The 20,842-nt window shown below is 50.3% G+C and overlaps 1 protein-coding gene across 1 annotated transcript; it reads left to right on the forward strand.

Moving 5' to 3' along the window:
- Positions 1-2,947: 2,947 nt before the first annotated feature.
- Positions 2,948-3,969, forward strand: C5H11orf96 (chromosome 5 C11orf96 homolog). The gene has a single exon (XM_015864496.2). It carries the CDS (start codon positions 3,236-3,238, stop codon positions 3,596-3,598), a length of 363 nt encoding a protein of 120 aa, XP_015719982.1. The 5' UTR covers positions 2,948-3,235; the 3' UTR covers positions 3,599-3,969.
- Positions 3,970-20,842: the final 16,873 nt, after the last annotated feature.

Below are 20,842 nucleotides of genomic sequence, written 5' to 3' on the forward strand. Positions count from 1 at the left end.
AGGTCCTGGGGATCACCCAGCTGGATGGTGCTCAACCAAAAGCCATTTCTGCCTGCACAACACGGTTCTGGTGTTTTTTTCCTTAGAATGAAGCTGATTTCTGTCTCAATTACTTGTAAACAGGCTTTAAAGGAGAGGGGAGGGGAAAGAGGAAGTTTCTTCTGAAGCACATGGGTTCTCTGCAGTGTCTGTAGCCACAGAAGGAACTGGGGAGTTAATAGTTGGAATGTTGGAATCCCACCTGTGGCTCCAGCTCAGGGTTTTAAACCAGAAGCATTTAAAACATGAGAGAAAAACATTTTTCAAGTTTTTCAACCTGGGGCAGCCTGCACTTCATCAGCTACAAGGTGTGTTATTGAACTAGAAATGCAAACTGCTTAATTGGTGGTATCACAGTACCTATTAGACACAGAAATACGTGGGCAGGTACAGCCATGGTAAGTGACAGCTCAGCTTTGTCCCAAGGACCTGCGACTTGTACCAAAGGCAATGGGAATGTTCAGGGTGATTGGTGTCTGCATGAGCTAACAGCACAGCTTTGTTGTTGAAGCAGCAGATCCCCCCAGATATCAGCTCCTGTTGTTAAGCCGTGCTCCTATGGTGTATCCCCACACACCTCGTGCTGTTGTATCTGCCGCAGTGCTGGAGGAGCTGCAGCCTGCCCTGACCCCATCAGCCCAAACAGAGGAAACTCAGCATAGCAGTTTCCGTCAGGGAACATTTTGCAGCTCTTTTTGAAAACAAAGAGCTCTATTACCCCATTAATTAGAAGCAGTGTGATGACAGCAAAAACGCTGTTATCCTGTGGCTGCTACTGACGTACTGGCTTCACTTCAGCTATGGCTTTATTACGAAAATAATTCAAAGCAGAGAATAACGCAATGTATTTCTGTGAGGAGCATTAATACATGCAGACTTTCTGATCTCTACGTTGTCCAGTAGGTCGAAAGAAATGTTTTAAGTTATAATGGCATGAAGTACATGAGAAGTCAGGCTGGGCTGCAGGCTGACTGAGGGAGCAGCAGGCTCAGTTCACTGGGGCTCAGCACATCGGGGTGCTGCTGTCTGCTTGCTACAGGTGACAGTGGCTGTGCACCTCCAGCCAGCAGGCTCCAGTCAGGCTTCCAATGGGCCTCGTGCAGCCTGTATGCCCCGTCAGAGAGGTGCAGATTCCCACAGCACCAGGCCATATGCACAGGGATGACCTCAGCTCTGCACTATGTGAGACAGAATCCCCTTCCATGGGAGCCCCCTGGCAGCCAGGCTCTGCCATCCCAGCAGTGAGGTCGCATTTCAGCCCTGGGAGCACCTAGATTAAAGGCATGATTTAAGCCACCGGAATAAATATAGTTGTTACATTAGCACATTACAGGCCTAGCTTGGGGGATTATGTCACAGGATATTTTTTTCCAAATTGTCTCAACTAAAAACTGAAGGCTTCCTGGTTATTGCCATGGTGATATTGCTCCAACTCAACACTGGAATTTCCCGGAACCTTTTATACTCCTGCCTGCTCAGGTACCTGAAAGGAAACTTTTGAGTTTGTGCTGAACAAACTCAGTGGGCAGTTGGGGGGCTGGGGCTGCTTGTGCTGGATTTCTCAGCAAGGCCTGGGATCCTCTGGTGCTGAGGCCATTTCTGGTGCAGATTGCATTCACCAGTCTTGGTGTGGGCAGCATCTGGGTTGCTGCAGGGAAGAGCTCAGCCCCAAAGACCCCTGGACAATAGCCCTGTCTCTGGTGTGGTTGTGATGGCAGAGCCGAGATCCAGGAACCCGCCTACTGTAAGTCCTTGTTGTGCACCAAGGGCTCAGGGGATACATTTAGCCACTGAGATCAACCAAAAGCTTGTTCACTTTTAAAGTTAATTGTATCTCCCAGTACAAAGGCTTCAGACTAAGCCTGGCCCTGAGGCTGCTGCAAGCAGCCAAGGAGCTAGCCGCATGCTTGCAGCCAGATGCCTCCTCACACTGAAGCTGGAGCATTGCCTTAGCATTGGTAGTGCTGCCCGTGCTGCCTATACTGTGCTTCCAGCCCCATGTCCATGTTCTGGAGCCAGACTGCAGTGGGGCTGCCATTGTTCAGCTCCTTACCAGGCCTCAGCAATGTTCTGTGTGGGTGAAGCTGCCAGAGGGTGTATTCTCACATTGGCTCTGCACAGGGAACAGCTGAGCCACATCAGGCTCTACCTCCCTCCTGCTTTCCTTCTCTGCTTCCCCCCAGCTCTGTCCCCATCCCTGCCCTATGTTGCCTCATGTTGATGACTTTCTATGATCGCGTCCCCTTGGCCTGAATGGCTCCGATGTGTGGTTCCAGCTCATTTGCGGGCTTTTGTTTCGGCTCAGTGCTACCCGAACGCCATTTCTTGTCTGCGGCTCTTGTTTGTGCATCACCCGTGCGGCCGAGGCTGAGAGGAGTGGAAAATTTTAGGTTCCCTCAGATTAGCGGACACGGGGTCACGCTGAAGCAGGTACCTAACCCTGCTTATTAAACCACATCAAAAGGGGCAGAAGTAGGAGGAGATCTGCGTGTCAGTCGTGGAGTAGTGCTATGCGAGCTCTGTAGTTTATTGTGGCGTTGCGGCGCCTTATCCGGGACTGGAGCTGGGCTTGCCCTGAGCGCAGCGCTGCGGGACTGAGCGCTGGACAAGCGGTTCTCAGCTCGGGGGCCGCGGGAGGTGTGGTGCGGATCGAGGTGTGGTGCAGATCGAGGTGCGCTGCGGATTGAGGTGCGCTGCGGATTGAGGTGTGGTGCAGAACAAGGTGTGGCGCAGATCGAGGTGCGCTGCGGATCAAGGTGCAGTGCGGATCGGGGAGCGCTGCCCTGCGCTCTCGCAGCGCCCCGTTCCCCCGCGGCCGGGGGGCGGGGACCGGGGCGGTGCCAGGCGGCGGGGCCGCGGGTGGGCTCCGCCGAGCATGCTCCCGCGTGGGCACCGCCGCTCTATATAACGGCGGCGAGCGCAGCCGGTTCAGCCGAGGCAGGCGGGACGCGCTTCGATCGCATCGCGTCGTACCGCAGCGCACCTGATCGCCCGGCACCGCTCCGCTTTCAGCACCGCTTTCGGCACCGCTCAGCTTGTCCACCGCTCCTCGGCTCCGCAGCGCTCCCGCTCCGCGCCCGCCGCTCACCTCTCCGCTCACCGCTCCGCTCCGGCCCCGTTGCCCGGCACGGCCGAGGCAGCTCCCCCCGCGCCGCCGGCCCCGGCCCCCGCGGCGGGCGGCCCCGCGGGCGGCAGGATGGCCGCCAAACCCGCCGAGCTGCTGGGCGTCTGCTCCAGCTACCAGGCGGTGATGCCGCACTTCGTCTGCGTGGCCGAGGAGTTTCCGCCGCCCGCCCGCCCGGCCCGGACCGTTCGCGGCAAGGCGAGGCGGCCGCGGCAGTCGCGCTTCAAGACGCAGCCGGTGACTTTCGACGAGATCCAGGAGGTGGAGGAAGAGGGGGTGTCCCCCATGGAGGAGGAGAAGGCCAAGAAGTCCTTCCTGCAGTCCCTGGAGTGCCTGCGGCGCAGCACCCAGAACCTCAGCCTGCAGCGGGACCGCCTGGGCAGCTGCCGCCTGCGCAACAGCCTCGACTCCAGCGACTCGGACTCGGCCCTTTGAGGGGCTGCTCGGCTCGGCTTTGCCTGGCCCGGCTCGGCGAGACCCGGCCCGGCCCGCGGACTGATCCCGGTGGCGGCGGGGACCCGGCGGTGGGAGGCTCCGCTGCCTGCCGGGTCGCGGTGTTTTCTGAGAAAGCGCTTGTACCTTCGTTTCTATTTGATTGTACGAAACTCTCCGTCTAAAAGACAAAAAAAAAAAAAATCTTTTCTATCCGTTAGAAGAAATGAGCTGTTTTAGATGCATTGAGCTGCCGGACTTTATATTTATTTTTGCATTTAAACTGTCGACTGCGTTAATTTAATATGTTTCTACCTGAATGTCTGTTATTATTTCCATAAAAGAGTAATAAAATCCGATATATTTGCACAGTACCCCTGGGCCGTCCTTATTGCGGTGCCCTGCCCTGCCCCCGCTGCTGCCGCTGCCGCTCGCGGAGGTGCCGGGGCTGCGCCGACGGGACGGAGATGGGCTGCGGGATGATCTTACGCAGCCTCGTTGGCTTTGTTAAGGCGGTTGTGTTCGGTTGGATTGGTGCTTAAGGAGCGCTTGGAACTGGCTGTGCCCAAAAGCGTTGCCGCAGCCGGACAGGTGCAGTTCGTGGCATTGTGCGTTGACTTTCTGCTCTCATCCGAGGGTTTCCATCCCTTCTCCCTGCCCGAAGCTGTACAGCGCTGCGCACGGGTTCAGTACCCGGGGCCGATTCGGGCTCCTGCCCTATCGCTGCCATCTGGCAGCAGGGGGGTAAGATTCACCTGGAGCTGATGGGCAGAGGGTTTTGGTGTGGGACGAAAGTGAATTCTTTGACACTTTGGGGTGCATGAGAGTGTGTGAGGCTTCCCAGTCTCTAATCATGTATTTCTCTGCAGAGTGAGAGGCAAATCACAGGACTGGGAATCTCCTTGCTGTAATTCCTCTGTCCAGTGGCAGCATCCCTGTGCCAACAGCTTCCCTTGGGCCCTGTGATTGTCCCAGATACTGGGGTTACCCCTGATGGTGGTTGGGAGCCCCTGACATACATCTCTACAGTTAGAGGTGGAGAGGAGGTTCCTTACGTCCTACCTTTGGGTGCAGCCACACCGTTGGTGGCAGAAGTGCAGGTGAGTGTGACAGGTAGAGCCGGGAACAGCCCAGTGGGGTGTATGGCACCCACCGCAGCGTGGCCAAGGGCTGCTGAGGTGCCATGCTCAGAGCTGCCTCTGCCTTGGAGCTGAGGGACAGCAGCAGGATGGGGAAGCTTCCTTTGGACAGGTCCTGCTGCAAGTTCTCTGAGTACCAAAAGAGTCTTACAATGACTCTGAGTACCAAAAGAGTCCTGTGCAATGCAAGAGCCAACCTGGCCAGGCAGGAGGGGTAAGCTGTAAACAGTAAGCTGTGCCCACGGTGTGTAAGCCCTGGCTTGCTCTTTCATCAGCCTGCTGCCCCTGGCTGCCCTCCATGCCCAACCTGGGGCTTCTCTCTGTGCCTGCACACAGAGTGGCTCCCAGCTTCAAGAAGCAAGATGGTCAGAAACAGTGGTTTTGAGAGACAGAACATGCTGGATATTAATACAAAGGTAAGAACCCCATCCCAGTGGTCAGGCTGAATAAGTTCCTCTTCAGCAGTTCCTTGTTAAGAACTTCCTTCTTCTTCTCAAAGCAAATAACATGCAAATGGGAGATGCCCTCAGCAGGCTGGTGTTTCCCTGCCCAGGACAGCAGAGAAGCACAAAGTGCTTTAGTTCCATCCCGGAGAGGCCCCACTGAGTGCCAGGTTGCCTCACTGTGAATTCTGAAGGTTCCTCTTGCCATGGTTTTTTAGAGCCGTGGACATCCATCCTGTAAGGGCTGCAAAACCACTGCATTAAATTCACTTCACTGAGGCTAATGACTGCATCAAAGGCTGCCGAGGCTGCCACCCGCCTCCCAGGCTGCAGACGTGGGCTGAGCGTTCCGTTCCCTTCAGCAGCACACAGCCTAAAGCACCCAGAGGTGCTGTGTGACAGAGCCGGGACTCAGCGAGAGGGCACTGGCAGCCTGCGTCTGTGTGGGAGGGATTGGGGAACACGAGGAGAGAAAGAGCAGAGCGTGCTGCTCTGCTCTTTCTGAGTTGCCCCAGAGATGCACTGAGCACAGCTCTGGTGCTGCCTCCAGCCGGCTTTGCTCCTCAGCTCCAGCTGCCTGAGCCTGTGAGCATGGAGCACGGCTCCTCTGGGTATTTAATGAGTGCAATTAGTGTAACCGGTGCCAGGGGACAGAGAATCGTGCCTTAAAGCTGCACAGCTCCTAATTGTGGTGTCAGAGTCATATCGGTGCTTCTAGTGTCAGAGAAATAGCTTCAGGGCTATTGAGCTTGTGACCTGGGTCGTTTTACCGTTGTGTTAGCATGGAGTCAGCTCCTGATTTTGGCCGTGGTGGTGCCAGCCTGGCTCTGGTCTCTTTCCCTTAGCAACTCGAGCTTTGTGCTGATGTTTCTGAGCACGTTCACAAACTGGCATGAAATTCTGCAATGTCCTGGTCACCCCTCAGCTTTGCATGGCCCTGCAAATGTCTCCCAGGTGCACTGGGGAGCAGAGCCCCTGGAAGGACATGGGAAAGGGCTTTCCCTCAGCCACCCAGTGCTTGTAGGGAGCAGCAGAAGACCTTTGAAGCAGAAGACTGCTTTGGAACACAGATGAGCAAGGTCTGCCTGGGTCTGATTTCAAACAAAACAAGATTGGCTGCAGTAATTTACAGCTTTGTCTTGAACAGGGATTCTTTGTTTGGAAATACTTGCATCGAAGAGGTTGAAGTCATTTATTAGGAGCTGGTGAAAGGGAAGTTTTCTTCCTTGGCTTGATTTAAAACTGTGTTGTTGTGGAAGATTTCCCTGCCTGTGAAGAAAATGACCTTTCTTGGGCAGGAGGGAAGGGGACTGGCAAAAAGGCAGTGAGGGAGGGAGAGAACACAGCTCACTTGTGGAATGGCTCTTGGCTAGCATAGAGCTGCATGAAGGATGTTTATGTGCTTGTTACTTTTAGTACTGGCTTCTGGCAAGTCTGTGTTTTCCCTTTGAGAAATGTTTGGAGGTCCTGCCCATGCTTGTTAAAGACCCATTTTTGTCTCTTTTCACAGCAGCCTCGAATGGCTGAGGGAGTTTGAGCTCTGCTTTCCAGCCTTTTGGGACAGGCAGCAAGGCAGAACAGCTTTTTCACTGTACTCGAAGTAAAGGCAAACTAAGGTGCAGGGAGAGGCAGCATGGAAGGGAGGAACATAGAATCATAGAAAGGCTTAGGTTGGAAAGGACCTTAAAGATTATCTAGTCCCAACCCACTGCCGTGTGCAGGGCTGCCTCCCACCAGATCAGTCTGCCCATCCAAGCTGGCTTTGAACACCTCCAGAGATCAGGCATCAGTGATCTCTCTGGTCAACCTGTGCCTCCCCACTGAGCAAAGAATTTCCCCATAACATCTAACCTAAATTTCTTTCTGCTCTTTTAGTTTAAAGCCATCCCACCTTGTTCTATCACTATTAGACCATGTAAAAAGTTTGCCTCCCTCCTGGTTATAAGCTGGCTAATGTCCAGGTTTCATTCACCAGAACCCCAAGTCCTTCTCTGCAGTGTTGCTCTCAAAGAGGTCTTCTCCCAGCCTGTGCTCATATCTGGGATTGCCCCAGCCCAAGTGCGGCACCTTGCACTTGGCCTTGTTAAACCTCATTAGGTTCACATGGATCCACTTTTCCAGCTTGTCTGGTTCCCTCTGGATGAAATCCCTTCCTTCTATTGTATTGACTGCACCACTCAGCTTGGTGGTGAAAATACCCAACCTCTGAGAGAAGCTGCATGTGGCCTGGGAAGGTACATGGGGCAGCTGGCCCCTGATCACCATCACCTTCACCGTCTGCCATGGGGAGCACTCAGGGATTCAAGGAAATGAGTTGTAGCGTTGCCTGCTTATTCTAGTTAGGAAGCATATCGACATTTTTCTGTGACATTTTTGTTTGCTTCCCAAAATAAGCATTAGACTTACCAGTCAGCTCCTCCCTTTCCCAGAAAACCAGCCCCAAACAACCAATCCACTACCTTTAGGAGCTCAGCTGTTAGTTTTATGACAGTACCTATGTTGGTGAAGTGTCCCTATGTGTTTTTATCATGCAGATATAACAGGGAAGGGACAAGATTGCCCCGACTTCTGCCCAGCTTTAGATGCAGGATTGGCTTTAGGAATGCAGGCTGGGAGAGCTGATGAGGTAGACAGCAGACTAATGAGAACTGTCATCAAACTTCATACAGACTGGGCAAATGACTGCAAGAGGGCATGATACTGATTCTGCAGGCTAGAAACTGCTGCTCGCAACTTTGCTGAACATGTTGGATGAAGGAGGCTCACCAGGAAGTCTTTGGCCATTCTTTGGAATGGGGAAGAAAATGAACCCTCATAGAGGATAGGGCAGTAACAGAAAAACCTGTGTTTTCTTGTGTTGGCTCATTTGTTTCCATAAAAAGGTATTTCAGTGAAGGCAGGGTGGTGATGTAATGGCGTGGGGCCTTACAGTTCAGAAAATAAAATGAGGGTAAGAGACAGACACAGGAATTCTTGAGCAGTTTGAGAAGATCGATGAGGAACTTGTTCATGATTTCTGAGGACACAGGGCTGAAGCACCAGATAATTTAGCAGACAGCAGGTTTAGGACAAACAAAAGACTGTTCTTCTACAGTGGACTGTGGAATCACACTTCACTCCTCATCCTCCCATGTCTGAATCCCTATAGATGTGTGCTCCATTTCCAGCCCTCTGCTCAACGCCTGCACAAGCATTTGGGGGCTGATCTCAAAGTGAGCATCAGCATCATCTCCAGAACTCAGCCAAATAACGCAGGAGAAGTAGGATGCCAGCATATGGTTCCTTTCCAAGTGCTGTGTTGGCCCTGCTGCAGAAAATGGCTCCTTCTGAAGACGGCAGGGTTAGCATTTCAGGGGGCATGGTTACGAAAATAAGACAAACGTCCAAATGAAAATAATTGGGCTGAATTTTGCAGTGACTAAATAACTCCACTCAATAAATGGAATTATACTGAGCAAGGAATAAATCACCCCAGCGAATAAATCACTGCTGGAGCCCAGACAATAATAACAGGTAGACTGGGATTGTGTGTGAAAAGCAGGGGCTGTGCTTTTCCCTGCTGTTACCAGATGTGCGGTGCCTATTTTTGTTGAGTGTGTCTCCAGCTCACGTACTGCAAGCTGGAAGCTCTGGTCACTGTGTGATGCCCCCACTTCCTGCACAAATAAACCCATGCGCATACACAAGGCCATGGCTGAGCCTCACAACGTCGTGTGACGTGTTTCCTGCTGCTTATCTGCAGGCTGGGCACGTAGGCTCCAACGGTGGCCTCTGCCCTTGTGCTTTGGGTTTCCAAGTCCCTTTGCTCAGCTCATACATGCACTGCCCCTGTCTGGGCCCCCAGGAGGTTCTTTTTAGATGCTGTTGGGAATTTTATTCAATGCTGTCACAGTAAGGAAATGCCAGGACTCCCTTGTCTGTCCCCTGGCACGTGGGAGCCTTCTGCTTCTCCGCTTGCCCTCAAGGCTTCTGTGGCCTTGCAGTGTTGGGAGCAGGGCTGCTGGAGGTGGAAAGCAGCTTCTTTTGGTTGAGAAGCTGTTTAGCTCAGCCCTCCCCCAGTGCATTTTTGCTGTGAAGTGGTTTTGTTGGAGCTCCCAGCTCTGGCTACAAAGAAGCCAAGAGCAGCTCCCCACCACAGTACTCTCTGTCCATCACACCCTGTTCTGCTCTTCTGCCATTGTCCCAAGGTGAATAAACTGCAAAGGAAGCCATAACTCCACTTAATGCTCACACTGCCTGTCCCAGCCCTTCTTCTCACAGCTCTGATCTACCGCATGGAGCTGCCTGCCTCCACGAGCCCAGCACATTCACATTTTCCATTTCACTATCTCTCCTTTGACCCAAGGCATGCTCAAGCAGGACAGCGTGTCAGACCCAGCAGCTTGTCAAGTACATTCCCACTTCCAAAATAAGTGTTATTTTTACCATCTGCCCCTGATTGCTGGTAGGATGGGTCTGAAGGCAGAGCTCACGGCTGCACCCCACTAACAGCGTTTGACCACAGCATCCGCCCTGCATCAGAGTGGGGGCACATGTGGGCTGTCTGGGTGAGGGGCCCCTCCAAAGTCAGATTTTGAAATTTTGTGTTTCTTTTACCAGCAGGACAAGCATTTTCCAGAAGGGGACTGTTTACTTCTCTTTCTGTCAGGCTCCAAAAGCTGATACTGGTTTCAGCCAAGTGTCCACACATGGTTGTGAGGGTAGAAGCACAGGAGGAGGTGTGTGATGCTGCACACCAGTGCAAGCAGCTGCCAGGGGGTGACCTTTTAAATTGCTCATGTAAAAACCGTTCAAGTGCCTCTGTCAGAGTCTTCAGACTTCTTACGTGCATTGGTAAGACATCTTATTTAATACTGTTATGACAAGGAAGTGGCAGGGCTCCTTGTTGTGGGCAGGAGGATGGAGGACCTGATTGCACGGTCCTGGCACAGGGCACTGGTGACATGAGCCCACCTCTATCCTCTCTGCACCCCTCTTCAGATGTTACAGACATTGACAAGATCTTCCTGAGCCTTCTCCAGGCCAAAGTCCCAGCTCTTTCAACCTCTCATATAGGAGGACTGAGGTTTGCACCCTTCATACTGCTGCCTCTGCCTGTTTTGGGGCTGCCTGGCTGCTGCACCATGCAGATTTGCTCTTTCAGCTCTTTGTCAGCACTGCAGGATGTCTTTGCCCCTGTGCTGCCTTGCTGCCAGGCAGTGCACGTATAGACCTGGCTATATATAAACAAGCAGGGTTAGAGATCTATTTTTAGCCTTTCTCAGAATATTCCCCTTGCTATGCATTTCTTGCCACTGACTTCTTGTCCTGCCTCCTTGCTGCGGGAGCCCTCTGAGGTGAGAGCTGCCAGTCCAGGGACCAGGGCAGAGACACAGAGACACAGAGTGCAGAGGCATGGGACAGTTCCCTATCATGTCTACTAACAGCAGTTCATTTGCCCTGTGCTGGTTCATGCGATGAGATGTGTCCTGTTATGCCTCAGGCATTTCAGGAGAGCCATCACAGCAGTCAAGGATGAAGTGCTGCCTGTGGATTGTCTATCAGGCAAGTTGTGGGCATTTGCCCCTTGCATTGGTTTCCCACCTTCCCAAAGCAGGCACTTGGAAGAGTTGGCTGCATCATCGCTGCTGCATGAGCTGGCTGCAGACATGCAGGGGCTGACATGGAGAGGACATTTATGTAGAAGGTTTTCCTTCCCAATTCTGTCACTTGCTCTGGTCTCTGGTGGCAAAGCTGACCCTCAGGGATGCTCTGCCTTGAAGGGCCCCCCGAGCTGGTACCCAGTCCAGTCCTGTGTTCAGGAAGGGCTGCCATCATGCAGGTACTCGTGGTGATTCATGGCACAGTAATGCCTGCATTCCTGCTTCTTCAGTGGAACTGTAAATCTCCTGTTATTTGTTTGTTTGTTTGTTTCTTTGTAACTACTTGGGGGGTGGTGGTGGTGGTGGGGTTGTTGTTTTTCTTTACAATCTTGGCTCCCAGAAGCCTTTGGTCTGGCAAGAATCTCTGCTTTTGCTTTTGTAACACTTCCCACTCTTCCCGTCTATGGCAAGAAGAAGCTTGGAAATGGGATTCCAGTATTCTCTGCAGGCTTGGGGAAAGAGAGGAGAAATGCATCAGCTATTAGGGCCTAAGCATGACTTTTCAGCAGTCTCATCTTGGAGGGAGTCTGTGAGGGAACATGGGGCCCCACTGGAGGAGAGCAATCATAGCTGTTTTCTCACAGTGATGATGAACAGAACATCTGAGCTGTTGAAGGTTGGGGGGTATTTGTAGGGTTCTTTTTGTTTGCTTGCTTATTTGTAATGCATGATAATCTTGTCCTTGAGAAGCCTTTCCTAGAAGCCCAATCATGAAAATTGAGTAACAGATTAGTTTGTCTGCTTATTTCCAGTGCTCTTCTTAACAAAACCTCTTCTAATTTTTGTGCCATTTGCAAGACAAAGATTATTACTGCTGCCATGAAACCTTACTTCACACAGTTTTTAAGCCAAGCAGCAAGGAGCAGCAGCATCAGCTGGTGCTGTCCCCCAGCAGCAGAGTATGCATGCAGGGATTGTGCAGCCCTGGTACGTCCAATGGTCATGACAGCATCCCTTGATGAATCCATGAGAATATGCATCTGTGAATTGGATGGCTCTGAGAGCTGCCCAGGTGGAAACACTTTTTGTCAGATGAAAAATGTTTTGATTACAGCCCCTTCAGAAGACACATTTCAGCTTATTTTTCATCAGTATTTTTGACACTAGGTGTCAAACAGGTTTTGTAACAACCCTTTATATCTACCCATTTTATGAACTTTATTCCACTTCACTAAAAGGCAATGGAAAACTAACTGCATTCTGTATTCCTCCTTTTTTATACAGGAGTCATTGTGGCTTTCACAGTGACATCTACATTTTATCTATTCTGTCATCCCCTGGATTTCAAGTACCCATGTGGCAGTACAGGATTTTAATGCCCACCTGTCTGCATTCATCATTTGGGAAGGGAGATTTCAATTCCCATTTGGAAGAGCCACAGTAGATCAGCAGATGAATGTGGACTCCAGTGCAGTGATCCTCAAGGTGCAACTCTACACCAAAAGGAGGGCTCCATATGAGATGGTTGTGTTGCTTTTCCATGGTCAGCAGTGAATCCATGCTACTAATGGACACTGGGCCCAAAGCCTGGGGTCTCTGGCTCCATTTTGTTGGAGGAAGGGGCAAAGAACTGGAGGAGCCTTGAGTATGAATTTTGGCTGGAGCTTGTTCATTGCTCCCACCAACAGTTCCCCAAGTGCTAATTATAGACCTCTCATTCTGCTTCGGTCAGGGCAAATGACAAAGTGGGGTGAAACCCAAAATAAGCAGCCCTCAGAATAGTTCTCTCCACCTCTTCCTGCTAATGGCATCGCTGAAGCAAGACTGCTTGCTCCCCTTCAGATGGGTTCTCAGAGGTTATTTTAATCCATTTTTAGTTGCAAATAGCATTTATCAGAATAAGCATGGGCTGGATGCCAGCTCCTTCAGAATTTTCACTGCCTGGAGGGAAGAGTCTCTGAAAAATAACTGACTGTGCTACTACTGCATGTTCCCCCCCGGGAGACTTTGGGGACATAATAAGGAAACATTCCTCTGAAGCCCAGGAACCAGGCTTTGCTTACAGCCAGTGATTCCCCTGTCATCAGCACTTGTTCCCAGGAATCAGAGCTCTTGCTCCTGTCACCAGTGTCAATGTTTTCAGATTCAGCTTAGTAGTCATTAGGAGACAAGAAGCAGGGTGGGAAAAAGGTTACAGAGCCTCTTATTTGCTGGTCATGTGGGAGTGTGACCCTGGCTGGCTGGGTCCAAAAATCCTTTCTTGCAGCCATCCCATAGACAGTCAGCGGTCTGCAGTGCCTTTGCAGTCTTTGCTGAGTTCACAAACTGTTCAAAGTTACATTTTAGAACATACTGAGCACTAACTGGCATTCCCAGGGAAGCAGTCATGGAGTGGGCCATGAAGATTGAATTCCCAGTTTCCCTGAAGGCATTTTGATAATGGGCAGCATTTGGGCAGCTTGCCCTACCGTTCCAGCTCAGTGCTCTGGCTCTGGCTCTGGGGCTGTGATCTTTCACCAGTACTAAATCAGTTTTGAAATATCCTAAGAGTAGTATGTGTGGTGGTGGCCTACTGCCTGCTGTCCCTGGGCAGGAGGTGACAGGCAAAGGAAAAGAGCTGACAAGAGGATGGAGACACCACCAGAGATCCTGGGTACTGACAGAGGTTGGCAGAGGAGAAACTAAGGAATGTACTGATACATTTGCAATGTCTTGCTGTTCTTCACCGTTTGCCAGAATGACTCTGAAGACCTCTTGGACTGATCTTGACCAGCTGACATCTCAGTATGCGAGACCAAGCCTCTGATATGCAGGTCAAAAGAGGACTGTGAGAAAGCTCTTTGCAGAAAGCCTATTGAGGGTGTGATATTTAATGTGGAACAGCAGCATGGCTACAAGAAATTCTTGGCTACACTTAGGGAAACTGCTGTTCTCTAAGAATACGAAGGTACCTCCCATTCTGCTCTCATCTGCTACCTGAGATCCAACTGCATATTGCATCATATGTGTTCATGTGTAGACAGAGACCAGCTTCCAAGCAGCCAGACTTTCCCCCTTTGTCTGTAGCCAAAAGAGAAGAAGGGACTCTGGGCTGGAGGCAAGCAGCCAGCATGTTTGTAACTGTTCTGAGCTGAAGGCTGACTGGGCCACCCATGTACGTTCTGCTGGCCTCCATCAGTGTGACCTAGGCACTGCTGCCTGAAAAATGCCTGTAAATGTGTCCCACTGGTTGCGTGACATCCTCCCAGCTCCAGCAGGGAGGTTATGCTTCTTAGTGAAATACTTCACCTTATTTGTATGAGACTTCCAGTGAAAACTGAATGTCGGCCTTGTTCCCCTGCTCCTGTCAGCTCTGCTTTGCTTGTTGTTCCCACAGATGTCTCTGGCTGCCGAGTGGGAAGCCTTCAGGCATTGCTGAGGGAAGAGTACAGGCTGACTCACACTGGGGTGCTCCTGCTCGCTGCTTGAGCACTGATTTGTTTTTCATGAGTCTGGAAGAGTTTTGCTCTGCTGAGTGGCACCATGCTTGCCTTCCCTGCTTGTGCTCCCTGCAGTGCTTCTGGATGGATCTTTAACAGAAAAACCTGATTTGCATCCTACAAATGGCTCTGCAGCAGTGCTGCAGCCTCAAGTGGGAAACCTTGGTAGTGCTTCCTCCTGGCATGGGATACAGCAGCTGCCCTGAGCTACAGCTGTGCCACTGAAGGCAACAGGAAGCCCCTGGCAGCTCCCCACCTGGGCTGCATCAGCCCCAGCCTTGGGGACACCTGCACCAAGGTCTAACAAACAACAGAAGGGAAGGCATCTCCTGGCAGGTGTGGCAGGGAGCTGGAAGGAGCAGAGGACACCCTTCTGCCTTGGGCTCTCATGCATGCTGTCCTGGCTGTAGGCACAGCGCAGAGGCTGGGGGCAAAGTTTGTTCTCTCCCTGCCAGCCCTGAGCTTCATTTGGCATTTGCTATCCCACACCCTCCTCCTTCACCCTCTTGTGTAAGGCACTTGGACCGAGTACTGTTTTGGATGGGCTTCAAGAGACCTTTTAAGGCTGTGGAGTTTTTGCTTTATAGCTGCAATTTACTGGTAAAAGTTGCCTGAATTATGCAGGCTTCACACAGTGAATCAGGTTCAAGAGCCTCTATTTTTAGTACATATCAAGACAAGTACAAGGATTGCTGTCTGCTCCTCACTGTCGCCTCACCACCTCCACCAGCACTCTGCCCATCAGGCTGCTCGGTGGCACTACTGCATCTCAAAGAGACCATAACCTGCTTCTTCAGAACCGCACCAAGCTAATCAGTCTTTCTGGTTTGTCACAAGGAGCTGAGGAGCCATTAACTACAAGTCCTGTCTGCTGTGGCACAGCACAGGCCTTTAGCAGACTGGTGGCTGAGCACGTGAGAGGTAAATGTAATGCGTGAGTACTGAGGGCGTGTGTGCTGTTTATGTAGCCATGTGCTTATGCATAATGCTTTGAAAATATTTAAAACACAAATTCCTGGATGTGAAGAGCCATAATTGAAAAACCATTTGCAATCATAACAACAACTGCAGCTGACCTGAGGATATATTAACTGTGGTAGAGATCCTCACGCTGACAGCTGTTTATAAAAAGCATGTATGTGCTCTCCCTCTGTTTTATATACAAAATCATGTGGCATCCATCCCAGGAAGCTCATGAGCAAGGCTTGGTCCTGCAGGATGCTGGCTGCAACACAGTGGGAATGGCTGTTGGGCCTCTCTAAAAGATGGTGAGTATCCTGCTGTGACAGCCCCTACCTACCCGAATGGCTTCTCCTCATTTGACTCTGGTTCTGCAGATGTGGAAAAAAACCCCATGGTGTTCAGGAAAGAGGCAGGAATGACGAGCCAGGCTTCAGAGCACAGAGCAGGAGGTCAAGCACACACAGGTGTCCCACATCCCAACCTCAACCCACCTGCAGCTGTCACCTGCTTATAGGCTGATGGGAACTAAGGCTCTACTAGTGCTAACTGTCTGCCTTATATGACTCTGCTCAAAAGGAGGTGTTTGCAGGCTAAGCAACAACTGTGAAAGGGGGGTAAGTCTTTGTGCCTCCAGGTCAGTGCCATGCTGCTTCAAGTTCTGATTTTCCTTCTGTGTTGGGTCACCATGGGGCACTGCAGCTGTTTAGGGTGGCTTTGGGGAGCTGAAGGGTACTCTCCTGGCCAGCAATGAGTGGGCTCTGGATGGTCTTACCCTTATCTTTGTAATCCTAGAGGGTTCTAGGAGCCCTTGGTTCGGCTGACAGAGTGGGGGCCAATCTTCCATGTGCCACTGCCATCACTCCTGGGAGACAGTAAGCTCCTAGGTCACACAGCAGTGCGTGAGAGTGGGGCCAGCCCAGTGCTTGCTCAGCCTGAGTCTGAACATCCTGCAGAGCAGTGTCCAGGCATCTGCTGCTGATTTTCAGCTGGAAATCTGCTTGTCTGTGGGCTGGAATGAGAACCAGATGGTAGTTGTTTGGGATTTATTTTAGAAAAAACTATTTTCTGTAAAGCATTATTCTGTTTTGAGTTCCTGCTTCCTTTCCCATCTGTCTGAGGAACTGGGTCTGTAAATCTCCTCCTATCTGTGTGCCCCCCTCGCAGCATGGTGCCCAGCCCTGGGTCCCAGCACAGGCAGCACCAGGCCGCAGCCTACCCCAGGCTGCACAATAGGCTCTTGCATGAACTGCTTTGTTGGCTGGCTCTGTTTGTTTTTGTCTGCATATAGTTTTTGCCTCCTCCTGAGTATTCTAGATGTGAACGAACCCAGAAAAGTTAAACCACCACCAAAACGCCATCTGGTTTCACATCACAACTGTGTGCTTCCCTGCAGCTGTGAGCTGGCACTGGCACCCCATGGCTGCCTTGGTGCTGCTCTGCTGTGCAGCACCAGCAGCCTTTGCAGAGACAGTGGCACAGCCTGCCCCACGGTGTGCAGCAGCATCCAGATGGGAATTTTTTACACCTTCCTCTGTTTGATTTTATGAGAGTACTGATCAGTGTCTTCTTCACTGAGGAGGCTTGGTTCTGCTCTCCACTGCACCAAAACAAATCTGAATTTACTTTGTTTTGGATGTGTGATTAACTTATGCAGGAAGGAATACTGCTTCGTGTCACCTTTTTTGTTACTAGAAAAAGCCTTTTCCTCCTTCAGTTCTCAGCAGCTGCAAGAGGGATCCCTTTGGATTTTTATTAAGAAGGTTCCACTTTCTCTAATGGTATCTTTTAGTAATGGAGAAACAGCAGAACTTGCCCTGATGCCTTTCAGCACTTCCAGCAGCCTTGGCCATTCTTCCTAGGTGCTTTTCATGTTTTAAGAGCAGGGAAAACTTTATGATTATCTGTTCTGACAATGAATCTCACCTAATAATTTCTGCTTCAGCATTTCTTGAGCTACAACGTATCTTAAAAAAGACCATAGAGACTTCAGTTGGAGACTTCGGATCATGGAAACTCTCTGATATTGCTAGTTAAACTGTCCTAATGGTGAACGGTTTTGTCACACGTTACGCCCTGCATTTCATCTGAATTTGCCTAGTTTCTGTTTTCAGCCACCACAACAAATTATGTCTGTTGTTTTTTTTCTCTCTGCCTGATTAAAGAGCCCTAATATTAATCATTTATTCTTGCACTGGTAATTACCGCCAGTGCTCGAGACATCTTCTGACCTTCTGCTGGATAAACTTGGATTGACCTTCCTAAGTTTTTTTGCTAGAAATATGTTTTCCAGATGCTGAATCTTTCTTGTGGCTCTCTTCTGAACCCGTTACAATTTGTGTTGTTAAGGGGCCATATTTATCTGACTGTGTACCATGAAGTATCCTGAGGCAGAGTCAGTTTCATAATCAGCCCTCCCAGAGCTGCTTCATGGGATCTTATCACCTATGGTGCATCTATAGCTACTTGCTGCTACGTGAATGAGCCCTGGTTGGATTTTTGTACATGAACAGCCTCGCTACCACTGTTACATGAGAGTAACAAGTGAGGCTGTAGAGTACTTTTTGAGGTAAATATGTTGATATGGTGATCCTCATTACATAGACTAAAAACCTCACAAAATATGGGACCCTGTGTGCTTTAACAAGGCCTGCTTCCCATTAAAAACCATTTAGACTTCCTAGAGAGAAGGGAAAACCTCTGTCTCCAGAGGTCTCAGAGCTGAACTGGATAAATCCCTGAGCAGACAGATCTAATCAGCCCTGTTTGGGAAGGAGCATGGACAAGCTGACTTCCAGAGGTCTCTTCCAACCCCAATTATTCTGTAATTATATGATTACGTGTCTAATTAGCTTGCTATTTTTAATGTTTGTCACTGTCCTTTACATTCACCTTCCTGCATCTCACTCTGCTCCAATGGCTGCTTAACTGGAGTTGATTCTGCAAATACCAGCATCTGCTTAAAGAACTCTGTGGGTAAAAGAGAAAACAATTTGTTATCAGATGACCCTGCTCTTGCCAAGTACAAACCCAATGCAAAATATTCTTTTCTCCTGACAATGAGGGCTGGAAGCACTGCCGAGGGTGCCTGCTGTGAGATGATGGACTTACTGGGGATGCAGCTGATACTGGGGACTGCAGAGATTTTCCAGGGTCTTCTCTAATAGTCCAGTAAAGAGGAGGTGACCCAAGCCTGTGGCTGGCTCCTGCAGGTCTCAGGAGTGGGACTGCAGGGCTGGTAGCCTCCAGGAGAGGTCACTCCTGTGCCCGGCTGTCCTGGCCTCAGAGGCAGTGGGGCACACGAAGGTTGGTTCTGGTGCAAATCTTATTACCTTTGATTTCTTCAACTTGATCAGAGCTCCCTTCCTAAATAACCATCTCTGTGCTCCTGTTTTATTCCAGTGCTTAATGGTAACTTGTGATGATGTACCTTAGTAGAGTCTAATGTAGATTGGAAGGGATTACTGAGGATCATCTGGTCCTTCCCTACATTCAAAGCAGGGCAAATTTCAAAGTTGTGTTGTGTTGTCTGAGCCTGTATCCAGAGGATTATCTCCCCAAGGAGTGATTCCCACAGCCTCTCCAGGTGCCTGCTGCACTGCTTGACCACCATCATCTGCTGTCTTTTGTCTTAATGTTCAGGGGAAATCCCCTTGGTACATGTTGCATGATTTACATCACATCCTGCTGTTGAATCTGTTATTGAGATCTACCTTATTCTAGTCCAGTGTCTCTCTTCTGTTTCTTCCATTCATCTTGCTGCCCTTCACAAAGTCCTTAAATTAGTGGGGTCCAAGCCTGCATTCACTGAAATGGAGGGAGGCTGGGGTGCACTGCAGCACTGTGAGCATGCTTCTGTTTGTGTCATGTGTTGGGAAATGTTCTGCAGAGCTGGAGGTGAGAAGCCCAACAGAGTCAGGAGGACACTGCTCCCTATGCTTTCCCTGTCTCCATGGCCTTGGGAAGCCATGTGGGCGTGATGGACATTAGTGGTCTCACTTTCAGCAGCTGCTGCAGGAGCTAGAAACCAGCATCTCCACAAGTGGTCTCTGGGGGGTGGGAGGGTAGGGCCATGCAGCTAGGGCAGCATTTATGCAACCCTTCAGCCACCTTTGCATGACCACTGTGTCTTCGACTGCCATCCCTGCTTGTTTTGCTTGCTGTGTTGTTTAGCATCTGCAAGGTTGAGTGGGTGGTTTAGAGGTTTCTGTACTCGCTGTTCTTTTAGCAGGCTTAGCTTAGTCTGTGCATTTAAATGCAGGTTGTGCCTCACAAAAGGGACATTATTTTGAATGAATGGCATCATCCATCTCAATATCTGGTTCAGCTTTTACACCAGAAAAATCTGATGAGATACAAGCTGACATCTCATTTTCTTTATCTTGTTAGAGGAAGTCACGATGTTTTTTCAGTGAAATCTTTATTCCAGGATCTGAAAGAGTATAAACAAATAGAAACTTCCTCTGCTTTCCTTTTGTCAGGCTGTCAAAATGTTCCCAGGCCACCCCGGTTTGTGGTTTTCACTTGTTATTCCTTCTTTCAGATGACAACAGAGAGATGAGTTGACAGCCACTGGTGTCAGGGGCAGGGAATTGCTCCAGGGAGAGAAGTGCTCAGCTTTAAAGAGAGCTTTGCTGTGGCTGTAGCAAGGCTGGGTCAGTGACCCTGCTGCAGAGATGGTGACTTTTCCAACAATATTCCTCTTGCTGAAAGAAACAAAATGACTGCAATAACTGCTCTCTGGGACTGTTGTTTGGGTCTGGGAAGGCGTGCGTGAGTTTCATCCAAGTGATGTAGGCTATGTTCACCCCCTGGATACATGAGCATGTATTGACTTCTTCATGAAGTCTGTCTTCTGCCAACAGTATAAACAGCATATAACTTTCCAGGCATAGAACTGTGGGTCTGAACCTTTCTTTTGTTCGCATTTACACTTTCCGTTTCAGCCCTTTCTACTCACTCTCTAGTTTCTGCCTTTTGGAGCCAATTAGCCAGGACTTGACTGAGGTGTAACCAGGCCACATGGTTCAAACAACCATGGGTTGAGGTGGAAGAAAGGAGTGTGGGGGGGAGCACTATGAGAGGACGTGGCATCGCTGTGAGTCATGTGGGGGCTCAGGTGAATTTCGTAGACTTCAGTCCTTCCCCACGTGCAGGCGCCTCCTGTTGTAGGCTCTCAGCCTGCAGCAGGCACGGTGTGCGTCAGCCTGCTCTTGTTGTGACACTGCTCATGTATTTCCTCCTCTCACCCATTGCCTTTCTGAGGGGAAGCGATGATAATGACAGGACTCCTCGTTCTTTGTCACAGAAATCGGGTATAATTGCTCTATTTCAGCTGCTTTCAGAAGTGCAGTGAGGGAACAGGCTGGATTCTTTCTTAAGACGTCAGTCATCTGAAGCATTTGGTAGATGGAACATCAGGGCTAGGAAATGACTCAACGTCTTTGTTAAAAGCAGTCTTTGGACTCTGGGAGTGAAATCAGAGGGAGAGAGCTGGGGGTGAGGAGAGAGGCTTCTGCTGCTGAAGCTCCATTCTGCTCTGCTCTGGTAGAATGAGCACAGTCCTCACCAGTACTGCCTTGAATCATCCCAACAGCCAAAAAGACATTCCTCAGCCTGACCTCAATTCAAAGGGCTGGGGTGT

Source organism: Coturnix japonica, chromosome 5 (assembly GCF_001577835.2).
Source record: "Coturnix japonica isolate 7356 chromosome 5, Coturnix japonica 2.1, whole genome shotgun sequence".
Classification (NCBI taxonomy): Eukaryota; Metazoa; Chordata; class Aves; order Galliformes; family Phasianidae; genus Coturnix; species Coturnix japonica.